The sequence below is a fragment of the Hippocampus bargibanti genome, linkage group LG02, assembly GCF_051943395.1.
Source record: "Hippocampus bargibanti isolate YZ-2025 linkage group LG02, ASM5194339v1, whole genome shotgun sequence".
Lineage (NCBI taxonomy): Eukaryota > Metazoa > Chordata > Actinopteri > Syngnathiformes > Syngnathidae > Hippocampus > Hippocampus bargibanti.
This window is the reverse complement of record NC_142735.1, coordinates 13400589-13421498: the sequence shown is the minus strand read 5'-3', so window position 1 is coordinate 13421498 and position 20910 is coordinate 13400589. Positions and strand designations below refer to the sequence as shown.

Genomic DNA, 20910 nt, shown 5'->3' with positions numbered 1-20910 from the left:
AAGAATCAAAATGAGTGGACATTACACAAACTTACAGGTGGCATGTTTTTCATCGTCGTCCTGATCATCATCATGCTGTGCTGCTCAAAGTCATCGTAGACATTGTTGTCCTCACTGGGGTCATCTCCCAGAATGTACAACTCCCCAGCGTGGACGTCAGACACATTGACCTTTAGAAATTGATTATAGTGGCAAATGTCAACCACATGAGACAGATGCTCCGTCATTCTACAGACAAGCTTTGAGAAAGACAGAGTGAATATTGTATGTTTATTTGCAAAGAGCAAACTCCTACTTTGTATGTTTTGGGGTCAAAGCCCAGCCATAGAGTATATCTGTAGTCGTAGGTGCGCAGAGAGTAGCCCATCACCTTGATGTCTTTGAGGTCAGGGAGGTCCGAGTTCTCCTAACAGATTATGACAAATAAAACACGGTAGACTTGCAGCAGACATTTATTCGTACGACGGACATTTTAGGACACCGTCATGGAAAATGTATGTCAGGTCGATTGAATTATGCCTTGGATAAGCAGACATCAAGGTCTCAGATAGACACGGGCGGAGGGTAAATCATGGCTGGCTAGATTTACACATTAGGTCCAGGGGCAAATTATATACTGTATATATAAAATTAGTAACTGGCCGAATGGATTCGGTAAAGGGTAAATGAATAATGATCATTAGATGGGCTAAAAATTCAGTCTATGGTCATATCACAACTTAAAATTTAGGATGTTTACATTTTGAGGTCTATTTATTCATCAAGAGCAGGGGTGTCATATTGTAGTTATGGGTTCCTCTCGAGGGTCATTATGAATTTGGGGAAGCCATTACAATGTTTAAGCCCTTCCACATACAGTAAAGTCTCGTTATATCGATATTCAAGGGAGTCCGAAAAATATCGATATAACCGGGACTATCGATATATCCGACCCTGTTTGCATGTAATTTTCTTCGTGCGTGCATAGAAATAGTATGGATATAACCGGGACTATCGATATATCCGATATCGATATAACGAGACTTTACTGTACATGTATTACATATAGAGCACACAACAAATTAATGAATAACTAGTTTTCAAATCTGAAGTCAAGAATAATGACTGTTATTGTGGTTTACATCCAAAAATATTAAATTTTGGTTAGTATTTTAGCAAGCATCATGAAATTTCACAAGTTTGATTTGCTTTCACAGGCCAAGAAAAATGATGTGCCGGGCTGGATTTGGCCCTCGGGCCTTGACTTTGAGACCTGTGATCAAGAGGGTTACGTTTTTTCCCCACAAATGTTGTACTGCTGAACTGAAATTTAAAAAGGGTAATTATTATCATCATCATATCATAACTCATTAAAATGTTAAAGTACTCCCTAGTTACTTTCATTTTCAATACAAATATTTTAAAACTGGCAATAAAGAAAAATGTAAAATCATGAAAGTGACAGTGATTCTTAATAGCACCTCAAAGGGCAGATATTTAATTGCAAAGGAGACTGTCCAGAACAAGAATGAACCAAGAATATTATAAAGAGGATTCTTCTACTATGCAAAAATGTTTCTTTTTTTTTTTTTTTCATTTCGATCATCTTCATCCTTTTCTAACCCTAAACAAAACGTATTTGCACCTGGTACAAATAAGTGTACAGATTGTGACACAATGAAAATGTCCAGTCAAACAATGAAGAGTGCATGTCTGATGATGTCTGTCATATATTCAGTTGAATATAGATTAAAAAACGATCATGCAAATCGTCGTTTTTATTCGCTTTTTCTACAAGGCCCAAACTTCATTAAAATTCAAACGACAATGTTTGTACCTGTGGTGTATCAGCAGGTCGCGGATACTGGCTGAAAGAAACTGCCGCCACGTTAATTTTTTTCTCTTTGGGTTTGAATTCATGCGCCAAGTTCCTTCCATCTGTACAAAGCTCGTCCTGAAAAAAAAAATCATAATTGAACACAAACCACTGTAAACACTGAACTATTAAACACTGCTTATCCCCTTTGTGCTTTAAACCCTGTGGTTCATAATGCGACACGGGTTATTCGTGCTAGTGACCGACTGGAATCTGCCACTAGATTAGGTCAGATCTGGTCAAGGAAAGCACAGAAAAAAAAACCATTTTTCAACATAAACTCCAACGTTGAGATTACCGGTATATCTCACGATCCTTCAGCTGCTTGAATGCAATAGAACCTCTCTCATTCTTTCAAACAAGGCAAAACAAGCCATTGCAACCTGATCGGCTTCTCTCCCCAAAATCCCTTCACCTCTTCAAGTCTTGTCAGCTCTTGTTGCCATGCTCAAATCACCTTCATCCCGTTTTCCATTTTTCTTCATGCTGATATCCAATATCTTTAAAATCTCCTTCTAACTTGGTTAAGTCCAATACACTTGAAAAACATGTTACTGTCAAGTCAAAACGGCTCCCTTCTCCAATCAGCCCTCTCTATCAAAAATTCCAGAACCCATTGTTTTTACCTTACGAAGAGACAGCAGTTCAACCTCACAACTGCTCTTTATCACACACCACAAATTTGCAATCTGTGTCATTTTGGATTGCGCCTTGTCAACCAAGCAAACAAAGCGGCATTTTTTGCACTCCAATTAAAAAAAAATGGAAAAAAAAACATTGCTCTGCTTAGTCTCTCATAACCTCCACGGCAAAAATGCTAATAAAGGCAAAAATCACCAACAAAGTAGTTTATTGAAAGAGCCACTTTAGTTTTTGTTGATTTTCATGGGAAGTAAAGAACCTTTTAGCACTATATAAACGGAATGTACTATGTATCATATTCTTTTATTATTACTGACCAATGGCTATCTATAAAACACCCCTGCAGTCGGATAAATACCTTCAGGGGAAATAAGGAAACCTTTGGGCCCAGAGTGTTCTTAGGTTTACCATACTTCAAGTGTGAGGACAAACAGAATGAAAATACAGCGAAGAAACAACAGTATGGTGCAGAATAGATGCCCAGGATTATGTATTCAAATATACCTCGCACCAAAGTGATGGGTGAGGGTTTTACAGTAACGGTATCACTTTCATGGTGGTGTTATGCCATGTTTTGAGAGCAACTTTGAGAAGTGATTTGGTGCACCCTGCACAGGACAATAGGCTGTTCATATTATCAAAATTCGTCAGACAATGGACTACTAGTGTGTGCATTAATTATTTTCGCCACACGACCAAGAATACAAACTGGTTTGGTTTATTCTTATAATTGTAAATGAGAAGTCTTAAATATTGTAGTTCCTTCAAGACATTTCCTGATGCACTGCCTGTATGGTTGTTGGGCTTACTCTTATAGCAACAATTAGTTGACGCAGCTAAAAGTTCTCCGAGGCAGTATTGTGAGGCTGTACGGAATCTATATAGATGTATTTAACAATATTCTGAATAGCTAAATTGTTAATGTTGCTGCTTCATCTCAACCAAAATAAGTCAACATTTAAAGCACAGTCCCAGATATACTGACATGCCAAATGATGTCTGACCTATTTTGCTTAGTTTTGTTTGAAAAAATGTAATTTGAATTATTTGAGCCATCATCACAAGTACAGTACCTTGAAAGAAATTTCAGGACATGGGGGAGGTGTTTTCAGGCCAGCCAAGTGGGCGACAGTTGGAAAAATAGCAACGAGTTCCACCACATTTTCCACAACTTGATCAGCTGGAAAAGACATGAGTTACTCGGTTTCGAGAAGTTATTTATGAAAGGCAATTGCGGTTTAGAAAAAAAGGTGTCATTATAAAGACAGAATTTCTTGATGTAGCTTGTGTATTAAACACGGCGAAAATGCTGTCAACAGCCTTATATTTTATTCTCTCACCTAAATTCACATTTTTAGAAATGTAGGTTCTTACTTTTGAAGATGAACTCAGCTGGGCTAAACACATCCACAAAAGGAAAGGTAGATTCTTTCAGCACACTGTAAGATGCAGGGGGCTCAGGGACATAAAATATAAGAGGCACTTGTGTTGCCACATCGAAATTAGAATATTTTGCCCATTCACCGTGCTCACCTAGCGACCAACCTAGAAAAAAATAGGAATGAAAACAACAGGGTGATCACGACATAAGTTTAGGTGTCTCCATTTTATCATGTTCTTGAATTTGAATAGTAATACAGGGTGCACTTTATTTATCAGATTAGCCTGAGTATCCAGCAGAAACAAAATAGCCATGTTATTGTTACAACACTGCCCTCTGATGGCTGCTATTCAATTGAGGTGGTTTAATAACGTTAGCACGGCCAGCACACAAAAACATTGCTGAATCCAAATCTCCTACAAAAGCACCGACCCAGTAGGTTTTACTTAAAATCCCACACAAACTGTTTTCCCTACTCATGACTAACCATGATCAGAGGTGAAGACCACTATTGTGCTCTGAGCCAGCGCCAGGGCATCAAGGGCACTGAGCAGCCGTCCAACCTGGGCATCCAAGTAGGACACAGCAGCATAGTAGTGCTGGCGGATACGCAGCTAGAGGACAGTGACATAGTTCTCAATAGAAGATAACAAGCACTTCATCAAGTGGAAGGAAAAAAATGTCAGATTCATACTTGAAAGTCTTTAGGCACTGGTCCATATGGGAAACTAATATTGAGCTTTTGGACATCATCACGCTTCCTAATGTCTGTCCAAGGATTGTAGGCCACAGGGGGAAGGCCTTTCGGAACATTTGGGTCAGGGGCCAGACTCATGTGTTCTATGGGATAGAGGTGTAGATACTCCTGGAATTCAAATTAAATAGTAATTAGAATGTGCTTTTGCTCAAATCCGTAATGCTTTTCGTCTCCACTGCGCCAAATCTTTTTATCTTTTTCTTCATCGTAATGTTTGTAGTCTCCACCGTGACACCAAATTGAACTCACTGTTGCTACATTTTTGGATGGGAGAGCATGTTGATTCATTGTATTAAAAACATTTTGCAGTGAAGATCCCAAGAATTTAACCTTGAACTTGAACTGTAAGCAATTCATAAGCATACCTGCGGTATCCGGAAGGGAATATGGGGTTTATGAAAGCCCACGGCCAGGAAGAAAGGATTATCATCAGAGGCCTGAGCCTTCAAAAGTCTCACAGCCTCATCGACACTCTCCATGTCAGGCAATGTTCCTCCAGGCTGCTCCGTGACATTCACTGCACACAGCAGATTGGCATGGAGGGAACCATCCTCTCCTTTACACATCTGAAAATAAAGTTGAGTAACAGATGTATTTGCAGATACAGCATTGTTTTCTGGGGCGCTGGCCAATCACTGATTCGATTCACCTTTGAACAAGTTGGGTATGTTTACCTTATGTGTATTCACACATGGGACAGTTGGGCGAAGCAGTATTATGATAAATTTTAACACTTATAAAATTATTACAAAATATTTTAAAATAATAATTTTAAAATTATTTAAAAAAATAATAAATTTAGTAATATGCTTGCCAGATGGACCTGAGAAGCTGCCATACACATTCCATGATAGATTCTCACAATAGTTTTTGTTTCAAATTTCATCAATGTGGATATACACACTTCACTTTGACAAAGGCCTGCTAATCCTCAGAAAGAAACAAACAATACTTGCAAGAATGAGACATAATATATAACCTGGGGAATTCTACGGCACATTTTGTGTGTATTCAAACTTCCCCGGGCCAGACACAATAGAATCTTTCCAGCCTTGAAGTTGCAAATCACCTCATACAACTCTCAAACCAATGGCATCTGCACAACTCTTAACAACTTGCAACTTACTTTATTAACACCAGTCCCCTCATATTTCAAGACTGATTTACCTATTACACAATATTCTCACTACACCTGTAAACATTATAATGCATTTTAGGTGCATCCCAAAATGTCAGAGTCGAACATCCTGAACTTTTATTCTCAGTGGTCGTCAGTTTATGAAAGTGCTCTTCGTGTGGGCTGGTCACAAGCAAGACAGTATCGTCATTGTTCCAGGTGTAATACTTAATTAGCCTTAATTTGAGGTGTTACCTTTTCTTTCTCAAATCTGAATGAAGATGGGTGATATGCAGGAATTGACCAGCTGTAAGGATAGTCATCAGTGTGGTTTGAGGCAATGCCTGCACAGACAAATACAGCACAACCATTGTCCCCAACATTAACACAATGCAGATTGTCCAAAAATGCAGAATGTGAAAAAAATGCAGCAAATGAGAAGAACGTGTATGCAGTTTGTCATTAAGTTAATTTACCTGGGTGAAAAACCTTTCCGACAGACATGGTAACATAACGTTGTGATTTAAAATACTGTGGAAGAGTAGTGTAGTTTCCAGAATGCACTCTCCAGTAGGATTTAAAATCATAGAGCCTGGTTGTATCTGGTCTGCGACTTGTTAACATGGACGTTCGACTAGGTGCGCACACAGCTTGCTGCAAACAACAATCATAAAAACATTCAAACGTGCAAGCAAAATTATATAGTGCACGTGTTTGCAGTCTAAGGTTTATTGAAAATCCAAGTCTGCTAACCTGTGCAAATGCATTGAGAAAAACATGGCTTCTGGAAGCCAGTTGGTCAATGTTGGGCGATTTTGCTGTTACATCTCCATAACAGCCCAAAGATGTCCTCAAGTCGTCAGCAACGATGAAAACAACATTTGGTCTCTCTATTAAAATAAAGTTTCACCACCAACAAATAGACACGTTGAAATGTGGAACTTGGCAATACCGAGGAAGTGATAAATCTCTGCTGGCGAACTGGACTCCACAAAACGCACATGGAATTTATGACAACTTCGTCCAGCGACAAAATGGATAACAAGCACGAATTATCACAAATCAATGCTAAATCAGATTATGCACTTGACTCGAAGTATTTTTTAACGACACGAGCTCTTCTCCCTGCGAACATTTGTTTTTTAATATTGTAGTATAGAACGTTGAAAAGTTTGAAAGGTTACCTTGTCTCGCAACGACAACAAGCGCGTGAAGAACGACGATAAAATATTTACGGACAATAATGTACATGTTGCTATGGCGTCCAAATGAAACATTTGTCCATATACATAAAGTTGACGATACACAGATAAGGTATGAAACATTCCAAACTCCCGTCTGGGGTAACCATCATCAGATGAAATACACATCAGGGGTCTTCCTACTTAAAAACTTCCGATTAGTATCTGAATTCTGTATCTTCATTGGCCTCAGCTGATAAAGACCACCCCCAGACGAAGAGTATTGGGGATTGGCTAAAACAAGGTGTCAGTCATGGTAGCATTCATCGTTTCTTCGTGATTGCTTCAGCGGCGATGGCGATCACAATTTCCAAATTTGCATTAGCGGAAATATGGATAGTTGCGATGAATATATATTTTGACGTGCAATAAAATCAAAAAGAATGAACAAATGAAATTAATCAAATGCAATTGTGACAAATGTCATAATTGAATATCTTTCAAACAGCGTGTTTTGAATGAATTCGAATCTAAGGGCATTACTTGACGAATCGTTCACGACGTTTGAGTGTACAAAAATATGTCTGACAAAAATGTGAATTATGTATATTTTGGGGTGGGCAATACTAACTTAAAAATACAATGGCGTGTTTTTAATAAATTAATACAAAATTAAAACATTACAAATGGACCGCGCATGCGCGATAACCTATCACCGTGCACCAATTTGCAGGCTTTGTTCTGGGTACAGAGTGAACGATCTTTTCGTCACAATCTTTGAGGAACCGGCGTCAAACATGGCGGATATTTCAACCAGACATGAAAATAATCTCGAAGCATCCGATGACTTTTCTCAAAGACGCAAGAAGACAAAAATAGACGACGAGGATGGTCGAGGAGAGAATAGAGGGCAATCTGAAAACAATGTTCTGTCTGCCTTTCAGACCACAACCGTGTTGAGTGATTTTGCCAGGGAGAAAACTATCTTCGTCCACGGAAAGGTCGATATGATTCATTCGTAGTTTCCAACCTCTTTCTGATCACGCACATTCTTGACGCGATTGAGTTTAGTGTTGGCGATGGTTTTAATTCGTAATGAAACGACAGTGAGAAATTATTGTTTTGAAGTCGACCTCTGGGTCAATTGTTTATAACTACATTTACGTTTAACAGATTTGATGGGAAAGGTAGCTTATTGTATTACTGTATTTTTAATTAGTTAATTTATTTGACTCACAACGGTAAGGGCGGCTCAATATGAAGGGGGATAAAACCGAGAGTATGCATTAAGTACATAAAAAACGATCGTGTGATTTCTCTTCTTTCATGTATGGCTTTTTGACATGGTCATCAGTTTGCTGACCAGAATGCTATAGTCATTTTGGAGAAGACTCCCATCGGAGAAGACGACCTGTCTGAAATATTCACTGCATCAACCTTAAAGCTTGATCTAAAGAATGACATCTACAGCACCTACCGTCTTCAAGCTCCACCTCACCTTAATGGTACGACGTCTGTGTAAGCTCTCAGTCGTACACGGGTAGTCCATCGATGAAAAGGTTTCTTCAGCCGTCATCTGTACAGATGACGGCTGAAGAAACCTTTTCATTAATGGTACGACCTTTCCAGTAAATACACTAACCCATCTGTGAAAAAGAAAAGTTGCACTAGTAGATTTGTATCCTTCAGAGATGAAGGCGACTGTGGTGTGTCCAGCCACTGAGAAGCATGTGAAGAAATACCAGCGTCAGGAGAGTTACCTGGTGGAGGAGACAGCGGACGACTACCAATCAATCACTCTTCCCTTCGTCCAAAAGCAGAGTTTTAGTGTGCAGGTTAGTGAGCCTTGAAAAGGGTCAACACTTCAACCTTGTGCTGATGTTGTTCTTGACACTCTTTCCTTAGTGGGTATATAACATCCTGGAGAAGAAGGCTGAGTCCGAGCGGATAGTTTTTGAAGATCCACATCCAAAGCTTGGTTTTGTCCTCCTCCCGGATTTCAAATGGGACCAGAAACAGGTGAAACATGAATGATACATACAGCCATGAAAAAAAGACATAACCATGTTTTTTTAAGTGCTTGTTCATTTTTATGTCTAGTGCCACTGAAAATACTGTTTTACCTTACTTTACTATTTACTTTATTTGTTTCAGTTGGAGAATTTGTACCTAATTGCCATCACACATCAGAGAAACATCAAAAGTTTGAGAGATCTGACATCAGAGCACTTAGCACTCCTGCAAAACATTTTCCAGAAAGGAAAGGTGACACTACACTTTATTTAAGCACTTTAGAAGTACAGTAAAGTCTCGTTATATCGATATCGGATATATCGATAGTCCCGGTTATATCGATACTATTTCTATGCACGCACGGAGAAAATTACATGCAAACAGGGTCGGATATATCGATAGTCCCGGTTATATCGATATTTTTTCGGACTCCCTTGAATATCGATATAACGAGACTTTACTGTAATATGAATATTATGGCAACAATCTAATTATGTGCTATGTGCCATTAGGAGGCCATCCTGCAGCACTATGGCCTCCCAGGCAGCAAGCTGAGAGTCTACTTGCACTACCAGCCGTCTTACTACCACCTTCATGTCCACTTCACCAAGCTTGGCTACGACGCGCCGGGTTGTGGCGTAGAGCGCGCCCACCTCCTCACAGATGTCATCCAGAACCTTTACTCAGACCCACACTATTATAAAACCAGGACTCTCTCATTTCCCCTGCGGGCAGATGATGGATTGTTTAGCCAGTTTCAGAAAGCGGGGAAGTTGTAATGCGCCACCTATGGTTAATAAGGTGCTTTTCAGTCCATATTTGTACTGTGATCAAGTGATTTTTATGACTATGAGACTCATTCCAGCATCTTCTCCAGTTGTAATTTTATAACTGCAATCTCACGGCTGAGCTTGTACATTTTAGTTGCAAAAAAGAAATATAGGAATTTTTAATGGCCATTTGTAATGTTATACATACTGTAAATCATTGGATATATTGCTCATGTGCCCTTTTTCTATTGGTGCAGTTACTAAATAGGCAGGTCGTATAAATTTACATTAATGCTGACAATCTTCAGCACATAAATTGTTCTTAATGAGGAATGGTGTATCTTTTCTGTTTTGCTTTATTACTGTATGCAGTAAAGCATGTTTAAAATTCAAGTTATACCATCTTTTTCTCCATGATCAAAGCGGACTCATTGACATGTAGGTTGCATGACAATATTGACATCCTTTAGTAGCATTGACTGTAATGTGTTTTATAAATTGTATATTACACTTGATAAAATATGTAATTGTTCACAATTCAAAATAGCTATAATGATTGTAGGTCACATGTTTGTTTGTTTTATAATGAGTCAAGCAGCAGTATGATATTAAGACAAAACTAACCTCCGAGTTGACATCACGAAATGGAAATGAAATTTTTGAGGCAATTTCTTCATTGAGGTACAAATATTTGTTGAATGGGCAACTGGAAAATGTATGTATATGTACACTGTATAGAACAATAATGTAAACGGCAGTCTTTATTTTGCCTCATCCAAATCTTGCATCTGCATCCTTGCAACCTTTTAAATCGTGAGCAAGCTTCTCTTAATTTATGCTATTCATTTCATCTTATTTTATAGTTCTAGTTAGACTTATATGTCCTTGCCCCTGACCCCACAAACACAGTTAGGCTCACACAGGTCTTGAGGCTAATGTGCTAAACTGGGACATTGGCTCACACATTTCGCCCCATATTATGAGGAAATGTGCGATGTGGTATTAAAGAATCACAAAAAAATTCATTGAGGATGTGTCGTAAGCAAACTCCCAAATATCAACACCAGGCGGCAGTGTTTGGGTTAAAATGTAACGCTCGGCGTACATTGATACTGGAATCAGTTATACAGTATATTGGGTAATTAAATCAGTCAATTTTCTCTTAAATTAATCAAACAATATCCATCCATTTTCTGTCCCATCAGGGTCGTGCCTCACCTCATGTAAATTGCTTTTTCTACATTTTAATTCGATGCATTCAAGTGTTGCCGTGTGGCAAGACACTACAGTATTTAGCACTTGTCGGCAATTGGAACATTGAAACACGGCAAATCATAAATGTTCCAACTTTTCGAAACCCAGAACTGCAAAAAATGCTTCAGATACATATTAGATTTCCTAGATGAAAATAGCCGAGTGCTAGTGGTTATGATATCAACATCATTCTAATAGTGAAATTAACCTGTTATATACGTTCCTTGTTTGACTTGTTACTTTACGCGTAGAAATCTTCCCCGTTGGGAATTATATATATATATATATATATATATATATATATATATATATATATATATATATATATATATATATCTTTTCAAGTGTAATTACTTTTAAAGTGATGATGTGATCATAAAAAAATTATTGTTATGGACAAAAGTCAAGTACTTGGTCGAGTCGAAAAATACCAATGTGTCACTGAATGCATCGTGGAAGAGCTGAGGAAACAGGGCAGGACTGAGACAAATAATCCAATCATTAGTTCACCACTAGCGCTGATGTCTTGGTTTCACTCACTGAGACATGATTTCACTCTGAAGCCATTTGAGATCCAGGGAATACCGTAGGTCTATTTTGTTGTCATACATTTTTAGTGTAGCAAGTTTGGCGGTGTTGCGCGCGCGCGCGCGCGCGCGTGTGTGTGTGTGTGTGTGTGTGCGTGCGTGCGTGCGTGTGTGCGTGCGTGTGTAAGCGTGCGTGTGTGCGTTTTTGACTTTGCTTTTCATCATCATCACGTTCAAAAAGTTCCTCTGTAGAGCATTTAATTTTACTCGTTAACGCTTTTTTTGTCCATGGGACATTTCCAACTAACTACAGTACATGTTTATGTTTTTGTATTTCTAAGACTTATTTGTACGATTAATATTGTTGATCTGTGTAGGAGCCCCCTGCTTCCATTTTTGTGATTTCACTTGTCATAGCTCCTGCTAGGAGAGTGTCACAAGTCAAGGGCGCTTCAGATTAAGTAGTTATCTTTAACTGTGATGGAACCACTGTAATCCAAAACACAGACTGCGGGATATGTTCCTTTGTGCGTGCCTGCGCGCACTTGAGTGTGTTGTATATGTCCAATATGCACATGCGTACGTGCGTTCGTGTGCGTGAGCGAACGTGACATACAGTATATTGTTGAGTTCTTACAAAGAAATGTGAATTCGAGCATGGAGTCGATATCCTCCGAGTGTGCTGAATTGTCACTGTAATTGTTCATTATTATTTTTTTGACTTCACTAGTAGAATTAAAGGCGGCCAGGTAGACAGTGCAGAGGTCGTGAGTTCAAGACCCGCTCCGGCCTCCCTGTGTGAAATTTGCATGTTCTCCCCGGGCACGCGTGGGTTTTCTCTGGGTCCTCTGGTTTCCTTCCACATTCCAAAAACATGCATGGCAGGCTGATTGAACACTCCAAATTGTCACTAGGTGTGAATATGTGAGTGACTGGCTGTTTGTCTCTGTGTGCCCTACGATTGGCTGGCAACCGATTCAGGGTGTCCCCCGCCTAGTGCCCGAAGACGGCTGGGATTGTCTCCAGCACCCCCTCCGACCCTGTACGCATGGTTCGTGACATTTCTTCGCCAAGTCACCCCAAGTGCTGTGATATCATCATATGGCAAACAAGTCATTCTGGTGGGGTTGGGATGCTTGGCCACTGATTCGTGCACAACTAGATGCACTAGTAAAAAGACTTGGGCAAACAATTGACTTTTTCTCCCATAACTCCTGTCCACTACATTACAGTATTTTCCATACAAATTGAATCATGCACAAGTTGAGCGACTTTTACGTGTGGAAAAACTGTAGTAGTTGACATCTACGTGCTAATGGAGCACAAGATGTATTGCCTGAATTTAATTCACTATAGTCCTTTGTGTGTGTGTGTGTGTGTTTGTAAATATATGTATATGTGGGTATGTGTTTGTGTGTGAATGTGTTTATGTGCGGGTATGCGTGTGTAGTGTGTGCATCCTCCATGTGTATGCATCGCTCAAGCATCCTGATGAGAGAGGCATAATTAAGTCATTTCTCACTAGACAGTCATTGGACAAAACACGTGAGAGCATGGACAAAAATGTCATGCTCTGTCCTCCATCGTGATTTTCACTCAGTACATTAGTCGACAAGTCAATGCTTTTTTCAACCCAATGTGACAAGTACATTATGTCGCCATGGAAAGGCTCGGTTTCCCCATTGATTGTCCCAGGATGAGCACACGCGCACGCACGCACGCACGCACGCACGCACACACACACACACACACACACACACACACACACACACACACACACACACACACACACACACACACACACACACACACACACACACACACACACACACACACACACACACAAACATTGTTCTCTGAAAGAAAAAAAGCATGTTTACTACATTTGTTCAAAATTAGGCCCTCCTCAAAGCTACATCCATTTATGTTGCTGTCTTCCTGAGAAGGTGCTTTACTTATTTTACAAGGCAGAGCCAGAAACGTAAAGTTGTGCCAAATCCGTTTTATTTAGAAATACGCGCATCATACAAAACCTTTTAAGGGAAAAGTATTCTGGTAACATTTGGGAAATAACAGAGACAGATATGCTCGAAATGGTCAGGAAAAAAAGTTGGGGTAAACAACCGTTACACGAATGTGATTTTAATTGACGCAAGCAGATTGGAGATGTTGAGTGTGACCACATGACACAAACACACACACACACACACGCACAGACACACATACACACATACACACAGTTGACGTAAAGCCTTTGATAGAAATGATGAATATAGTTTTTTTAAAGCACCCAACAAACCTCAGCTTAGGATGGTAAAGAAGAAAAATAAAGAAATGCTCTTGTTGATTTCTTTTTGTTTTGTTTGTGAGATCACGGGCACAGCATGGAGGGTGGCAAACTGAGGGCAGGAGTATCATTATAGGGTGATTTACATCGCAGCAAAAAGCTACACTGAAAATCAGCGAGACTTTGAGCGTGAGAGAGGGCGGGGGGTGAAGAAGATGGCTTCCAGATGTCAAGTGGAATTCAGGGCGCCAGAGAGCAGCGGCGGCAACTTAACGACTCCTCCTCCTCCTTTGCAGATGGAAGGGAAACCACGCATTTAAACAAAAGGAAGAGATGTTGAGAAAAGAGGAACATGAACATCTTCCATGGTAGCTTTGTATCAAGGCTGTTGGTCAAGAATTATTAAAAAATGTTTTTAGTTAGTTTGGTCAAGCCAGACTGCACTAGACATGCAGTTCTAGATTTGCATACAGTGTAACTGTGTGAAAATGTGCTTCGAAATGATGTCTCCACTCTTGTCTGATTATGTATGTGAGTGCTAGAATATGGAATGAGCATGACATTAATTTGCCAGGAGTTATGTGTAGTTCCATTGTTTTGATCACACTTGACCGCAATCAATAGATTGTCGAGTCGCAATAATCTTTGTGGTCTCCAGAAAACAATATGAAGTGAGATGGGGCCTATAACCACACCGACATCCACAATGGCACACCTCCTCCAAGCAACATTAATCTGCACAGCGTGACACTGGCAATTGTACAATCAGGAATTCAGAACAATCAGAGAGAGATTTAAAAACCAGTTAGGAAGAATAATTTCAAAAATATCAATGGACATCTGCCTCATTGTTCCAATTTCCAATGGTTGAACGTCGGCACCTGCCGTTGTTTCTCTCAGACTACTTCCTCTGACATCCTTGCTTCCCCAGACCTCTGCAACCTCCAAACAGTATGATAACCATAATAAAACTTTACTGACATTCACTGTAAAGATTATATCAGCATAGTGTCAACCCTTCTTTCATTAAAGCTTTCATAAATCATGACAAGAAATCCAAAGTGGGGCATTCCAAGACGTTGCAATATATAACTGGTGATCTGTGAAAAAACATGGTTTTGACTTCTGTAACCACCCTACACGAGATGAAGGCCTAATAATTTGCGAGCAAGATTTGCCCGGTTGGAAAAGTGCAAGGAGACAAAGTGGGTGTTCTCCAGGCTTATTCAGGAAATACCAATATCCACTTTTTTTTTCTTCCAAGGGGAAAACTCACTTGACCGACATTCCTCTTGGCTCTATAAACACATAGTCACATAACTGATAAATATGCACCCTTGTACATATCCAAGGGGAACAAGACCTGCTTACACTTGGTTGCGCTTTGAGCCATGAAAAAACAAAAAAAACCACAAGTAAACATCAACTCACACATCGGAGATATTTGATACATGGAAGAGGATCCACATGGTGATGATGCCAGAGGCACTTTTTTTATGTTTGAGGAGTTGCTTTCAGATCTGCTCACTGTGGTATAGCCTTGGGACTTGTGAGACTAATGTCATTGCCCGTGGGCATAGTAGTGCACTGTGTTGGATCAATTATCCTAATGGGAATCCCGTCAATGTCTCCAACTTAACTCGGCTTGTCATTTCACCAAAATATTTGAAATATCATACATCTTTGCATGAATCAACTACGATCACTAGTATTTTATCTACTGTGGGCGGAGTCAGCTTGTTCCATGACACTGGTCAACCTCAGGTTTGTTAATATTTCAAACTTTCTGAGTGGTTTTATATTACTTAACATGTGGATTTGGCCTAATTTGAAATTGGTCACAGAGTCCATTGTACTTGACTCTTGACGGTGGCATTCTGTGATTTTGTTCAACTACTCTGTCAACTAATAACGTGATTTTAGCCGATATTACTGCACAGTTCAGAACAAATTACAAAGTTAAAACATTTGGGGGCACTGAATGATTTCTAGTGGCACAATGTGTTTTTAATGCCTTGCTGTGTACCCAAGTATTATTGTGCTCTCTAGGAGCCAATGCACCACCATGCTGTGACCTACTTTCTTACTTTCAAGTAACTAAAGCCAGACTGCAATGTGGTTAACATGTCATTGACTTTTATTTGCAACATTCGAGAAAAAAAAGTAATGTGTTGTTTTAGTGACAGAGCCGCATGTATGTACGGTTGGTTATTAGTCTTGGCAAAAGACTTCGTTTTACGCGCTGCCATTCTGGTGTAGTATTGCTTCCCATCTGGAGTCAATCAAAGTGAGGAAAGGGAGCATCCAAAGCACAGATCAAGTAGAACGTATATATGTGTACATTTTTCACATTGTGTGTATAGCAAAGCAAGCTCACTCATTTTGCCACTCACTTCGAATTTATGGTGATTTTTCAATGAGCAACAATGAATAAATGCTGACTAAATAAATGAAAGGGGCGGTGCTTATCACATTGACTTCACAGTGCAGAGGTGCCAGGTTGAATTCTAGCTCCGTTCTTCCTGTGTGGAGTTTGCATGTTCTGCCTGGGCAAAGGTGGGTTTTCCGGCCGGCTGATTGGAGACTTCAAATTGATCGTAGGAGTGACTGAGAGTGTGGATGGTTGTTCGTCTCTGTGTGCAACTGTGATTGGTTTGCAACCCGCTGTCATAACTACTGTATTTTCTGGGGTATAAGGCACACCCAAAAAGCCTTCATTTTCTTGAAAAGATAACCCTGTGCCTGGTACGCAGGTGCGCCTTATATGTGAAGTAACATTGAGCCACAACACGTATCGCAACGACTGTCAGCAACCACCAACTCAATTTCCCCCTGTAGAAGAAGTCGTACATAACCTCAGCCTCTATTGTAGCCCCTTAAAATATGGTGTGCCCTATACAGTAAAGTCTCGTTATATTGATATTCAAGGGAGTCCGAAAAAATATCGATATAACCGGGACTATCGCTATATCCGACCCTGTTTGCATGTAATTTTCTCCGTGCGTGCATAGAAATAGTATCGATATAACCGGGACTATCGATATATCCGATATCGATATAACGAGACTTTACTGTATTTGGAAAACCTCTTTTTCATTCATTCAAGGTGCACCTTATACACCTGTGCATATTATATATGGAAAAACTTTGAAAATACACCATTCATTCAGGGTGCAATTTATAATCCGATGCGCCTTACACCGTACACTGGAAAATACGGTAATTGACATGTGCTCAATTACAATTGAGCACAACAATTGAGACCAATTGAGACCGAACCCAATCACTGCTCTAATGACATATTGCTCATATTTGCCAGCTACTGCTATTTTCCTGCTGTGATGATGCTTGTGTCTTTTTCTTTCGTCGGAAATTTGCCAACATTCTGCTTTCCACAGTGTGTACGAGCCATTTTTTTTATTGGCAGTTTTGTCCCGAACACACATTGGAGATTGCGCGATTGAAACACTCACGTATAATTTATGTTCAAGGAATAATGCAGACCAGATTAAGTTCGAGCATGTTTGGATTGTGACATTTTCCCCAATTTAACTCTTCTGTTACTTGTGTTGTTCCAATTTCCAGCGCCTTTTCACATTTAGCACTGCATTTTTGTCACTAGACCAAGTTTGATGAGCCGTTGGTCAACGCGGCTTTATTCCACAATCTTCTTTCCATTTGAAAGCTCGCTAATCCTCCAACATGGAAATGTTGACCTACCAAATTGAAATCTGCCTATTCTGAACCAAAACCACCCAATAATAATCTCTGCAAATTTGCCAGTTTGTTAAAATTGTCCCATCTTTTGAGAAGGATGTTCATGCATCAGAATCAGAATCATCGTTATTGCCAAGTATGTAGAACACACAAGGAATTCTGGTCGAACACGTTGCACTAGTATCATCATCATCATCTGAAAGGATCCACCATGGGAGGATCAAGCAACCAGTCAGATTGCGATCAAGCGTCATGTCACATCGCAGACACACACACACACACACACACACACACACACACACACACACACACACACACACACACACACACACACACACACACACACACACACACACACACACACACACACACAAATGTAGAGAGCGATAAGCCTGCGGAGCTGTACTTGCTGTCGGTATTTACTGTAAGCTGCCTACTTACTGTGATCAGCTGCAATGGGCCGTTTGCAGCCTCTTGGCCCCTTGATCAGACAGATCAAATGAGTAAGTAACATGAGGCTGTCAAGCCTCTGTGTTAAATGGATGACCACAATACACCTCCAGCTCATTCCACTTTTGTCCCCTTTCGGCTTCAAAATGAATGGAAGACCCATTACTGACATTTAGTCATCAATACAAGGCGCAATATTGATTTTTTTTCTTCACAATGGAAACCCATTATATGAAAGTAGAGCATGTCAACGTCCATCAAAATTTGAGAAAATGTGTGGCTTTGGAAAGGCAGGTGTATCCCCTGTGTAGTTGATGAATGTGTACATATAAGAAGAAAAAAAATCATACATAAGTGGATTTATAATACATCTACAGCAGTGGTTCTTAGCCAATCCATAAAATAATAATGTTTTTTTTTACAAGTTCAATACATAAAAAAAGCTAAATAAATGTCAAGACATAAGTATCCTTTTTTTTAATTCAGCTGAAAATGAACCAGCCAGTGATAGCCAGGTGACCGTGCCATAACTAATTGACTTGATGAGTCGGGTTTGCCTTAACCTCCCTGGCAGAGGTTCGATCGAACCCATGTTAACTCATTCACTGCCATTCACGAATTTATTCGGGAATTGAAAACATTACAGAGCACCATTCTCAAATTTGTTCGGGTTTTGCTTTTGTCTTGTTTGGGTGCCGGTAAAGCGTTGGCCATGGCCTCTGGCTATGTTTTTTCCCTTCCACAAGGGGGCAGCATTTCCATTTTGCCCATGTCAGTGCTTTATTCCAGCTTCAGCTGTTGTTAAAGCGGTATAGAAACCTCATCTCATCTCATTTTCCGTACCGCTTATTCCTCATTAGGGTCGCGGGGGTTGCTGGAGCCTATCTCAGCTGTCTTCGGGCACGAGGCGGGGGACACCCTGAATTGGTTGCCAGCCAATCGCAGGGCACACAAAGACATACAACAGTCACTCTCACACTCACACCTAGGGACAATTTGGTGTGGTCAATCTGCCTGTCATGCATGTTTTTGGAGTGTGGGAGGAAACCGGAGGACCCGGAGAAAACCCACGCGGGTCCGGGGAGAACATGCAAACTCCACACAGGGAGGCCGGACCGGGACGCGAACCGGCGACCTCTGCACTGTGAAGCCGGTGTGCTAACCACTCGACTACTGGGCCGCCCTGGTATAGAAACCAATATGTATATATTGCATTGCATTTTGGACAGCCACCCTCATGTCAAGCTCATATAACTCCAGACCCTTATAATTTAGGAATTAACTCTTTTTTCCTGATGAAAGAAGTGAGTCTAAGGTTTCTTGCGCTGCATTGAATGTTTATGTAGTCCTATATTCTGTGGGTCCTGGAATTCGAGTGGCAATGACAAAAACCGTGGCATTGGAGTGGACAAAATGTTGCCCATCTGGCAGTGAATGAGTTAAAAAGCACTAACCAATGAAAAACCCATTTTTCAAAATGACCTTAGCTTCCACATTGTTTACCCATTTCATTCACGGCGACACTGAAGACAGTAAGACCCACAGAAAGTTAAACTCTATAAATAAGTTCCAAGCCAATAGAATTTGTAAAATAAACAATTGAAGAAGACAGAGGAGAGTGGACTCGAGGAAGTAAAGTGCGCAGTCTCGCGCTGTTCCCTCCTGCTGCCCTCCTCACTCTGCAGCATTACCATCCATGGTGACCATGACAAGAGGAAAGAGGCATGCAGCAGTCATCTCTTTAATCGTTGTACTAAATTCATCCTGTCTACTTGATAACTAAGGAATCTGCTTAACATCAGTCATCTCTTTAGTCATGTAGTCCACACTTTCACCTTTAGGTCAACATGTAGTACTGTAACCCTTGGAGAATCGCTCGCAAAACAAAACAAAACAAACAGACAAACTGTTTTGAAAGACTCACCGAATATCGACTCATATGTTAAGAACGAATGTTTTTGTGTTATCGTGCATGCACATACTTGAGTGCTAGAGTTTGGCTTGCTTTCTAGAACCCCCCTCCCTTTTTTTTATTTGGCCAACATTTGGTTAAAGGGAATTCTGTATGTAATTTGACTCTAGTGAAGTCCTATAAGTAGGAGGAACCTCAGAGGATGGATTGACTGTGATGAGAATTATGTGCACACACACACACACACACACACACACACACACACACACACACGGGGCACACATACAGCCAAATTTTCTTCAAGACAGAGAGAAGTCATTGCTTTTCAGAAATTGAAAGGGGATTTAAGAGTGTCTGCTGTTGCACATGGCAGAAAGACATCTTTCATTATTAGTACCAAGATTTTAATCATTCTACAGCAGTGCCGGAATGTATGGATGCTTCAAGAGCAAAAAGTAAGCGTCACTTTTCATTTGTAAATCCATGTTTGTCACCAGAATAAGATGTTTGTCTCTTCCTAAATTTTGTCTCTTTCATTTTCATCTACCAAAAAATGGATGGCATGGCCATACATGAGCAGGAGTGAATTGGAGAGTAATTTTTTTTTTGCTCTCTGTTAGAAAAATTCCACTTTATTGAGCGCTGGCTTTAATTTGGTACGGCATGTTGTCAATCCATAGCGTTGAATCGTTTTTTGTTCCAGAATGTTGCCCAATGAAAGCTTTTGTTTGTCTTTGTTGAGACAGTCGATGACCCGTAGTTGGCACTGACAGTCAGCTGGATGACTCAGAGCTGATGGACTGTCTTTGTTTTTTATGCTGTGAGTAAACGATTGGTGACACAATTTTTAAAATGAGCCTGCTTTTTTGTGGGGGAGGGGGCGTGTAGCATATAACAATGATGAAAATGACTCAGCATCAGTCATATTCTTGCTTACTTGATGGCTTGCTTTGGATCTTGCTCAAATCCCTCAGTGATTTACATCCCATGCTTTGATTTGGTTACACAGTATATATAGCACTTGACTGGGCTTGGCAGTGTGATCGG

The 20910-nt window shown here is 40.2% G+C and overlaps 3 protein-coding genes across 8 annotated transcripts in view; 2 read left to right on the top strand and 1 right to left on the bottom strand.

Moving 5' to 3' along the window:
- Window positions 1-7136, bottom strand: part of ids (iduronate 2-sulfatase) — an 81233-nt gene extending 74097 nt beyond the window's left edge. For all 5 annotated transcript variants that reach the window (XR_016114148.1, XR_016114149.1, XR_016114147.1 and 2 more), the window contains exons 1-12: window positions 6937-7136; window positions 6506-6642; window positions 6229-6406; window positions 6008-6096; window positions 5001-5201; window positions 4573-4743; window positions 4366-4492; window positions 3872-4042; window positions 3571-3677; window positions 1817-1933; window positions 296-406; window positions 36-170 (exon numbers count right to left, since the gene is read on the bottom strand). Coding sequence is in view for 2 of the 5 variants with exons in the window: in XM_088989482.1 (XP_088845608.1) it covers window positions 36-170; window positions 296-406; window positions 1817-1933; window positions 3571-3677; window positions 3872-4042; window positions 4366-4492; window positions 4573-4743; window positions 5001-5201; window positions 6008-6096; window positions 6229-6406; window positions 6506-6642; window positions 6937-7003 (1611 nt within the window). In the remaining 3 variants the exon portion in view is untranslated. The remainder of the gene's footprint in view (window positions 1-35; window positions 171-295; window positions 407-1816; window positions 1934-3570; window positions 3678-3871; window positions 4043-4365; window positions 4493-4572; window positions 4744-5000; window positions 5202-6007; window positions 6097-6228; window positions 6407-6505; window positions 6643-6936) is intronic.
- Window positions 7137-7679: 543 nt separating this feature from the next.
- dcps (decapping enzyme, scavenger) lies at window positions 7680-10680 on the top strand. The gene is made up of 6 exons (XM_089017210.1): window positions 7680-7934; window positions 8288-8438; window positions 8623-8768; window positions 8839-8952; window positions 9088-9198; window positions 9459-10680. Exons 1-6 carry the CDS (start codon window positions 7731-7733, stop codon window positions 9723-9725), a joined length of 993 nt encoding a protein of 330 aa, XP_088873336.1. The 5' UTR covers window positions 7680-7730; the 3' UTR covers window positions 9726-10680.
- Window positions 10681-11480: 800 nt separating this feature from the next.
- Window positions 11481-20910, top strand: part of LOC148901603 (uncharacterized) — a 41838-nt gene continuing 32408 nt past the window's right edge. Inside the window, exon 1 of one of the 2 annotated variants that reach the window (XM_088989478.1) lies at window positions 11481-11556. Coding sequence is in view for 1 of the 2 variants with exons in the window: in XM_088989477.1 (XP_088845603.1) it covers window positions 20301-20316 (16 nt within the window). In the remaining variant the exon portion in view is untranslated. Of the gene's footprint in view, window positions 11557-20117; window positions 20317-20910 lie in introns of those variants that run through there. The other variant, XM_088989477.1, reaches the window with a different exon arrangement.

Bases quoted from the DNA above. Each gene is read 5' to 3' on its own strand.
- dcps (XM_089017210.1), top strand. From the start codon at position 7,731: ATGGCGGATATTTCAACCAGACATGAAAATAATCTCGAAGCATCCGAT. The intron at 7,935-8,287 runs GTCGATATGATT...CATGGTCATCAG, and splicing joins CTATCTTCGTCCACGGAAAG to TTTGCTGACCAGAATGCTAT. The intron at 9,199-9,458 runs GTGACACTACAC...ATGTGCCATTAG, and splicing joins ACATTTTCCAGAAAGGAAAG to GAGGCCATCCTGCAGCACTA.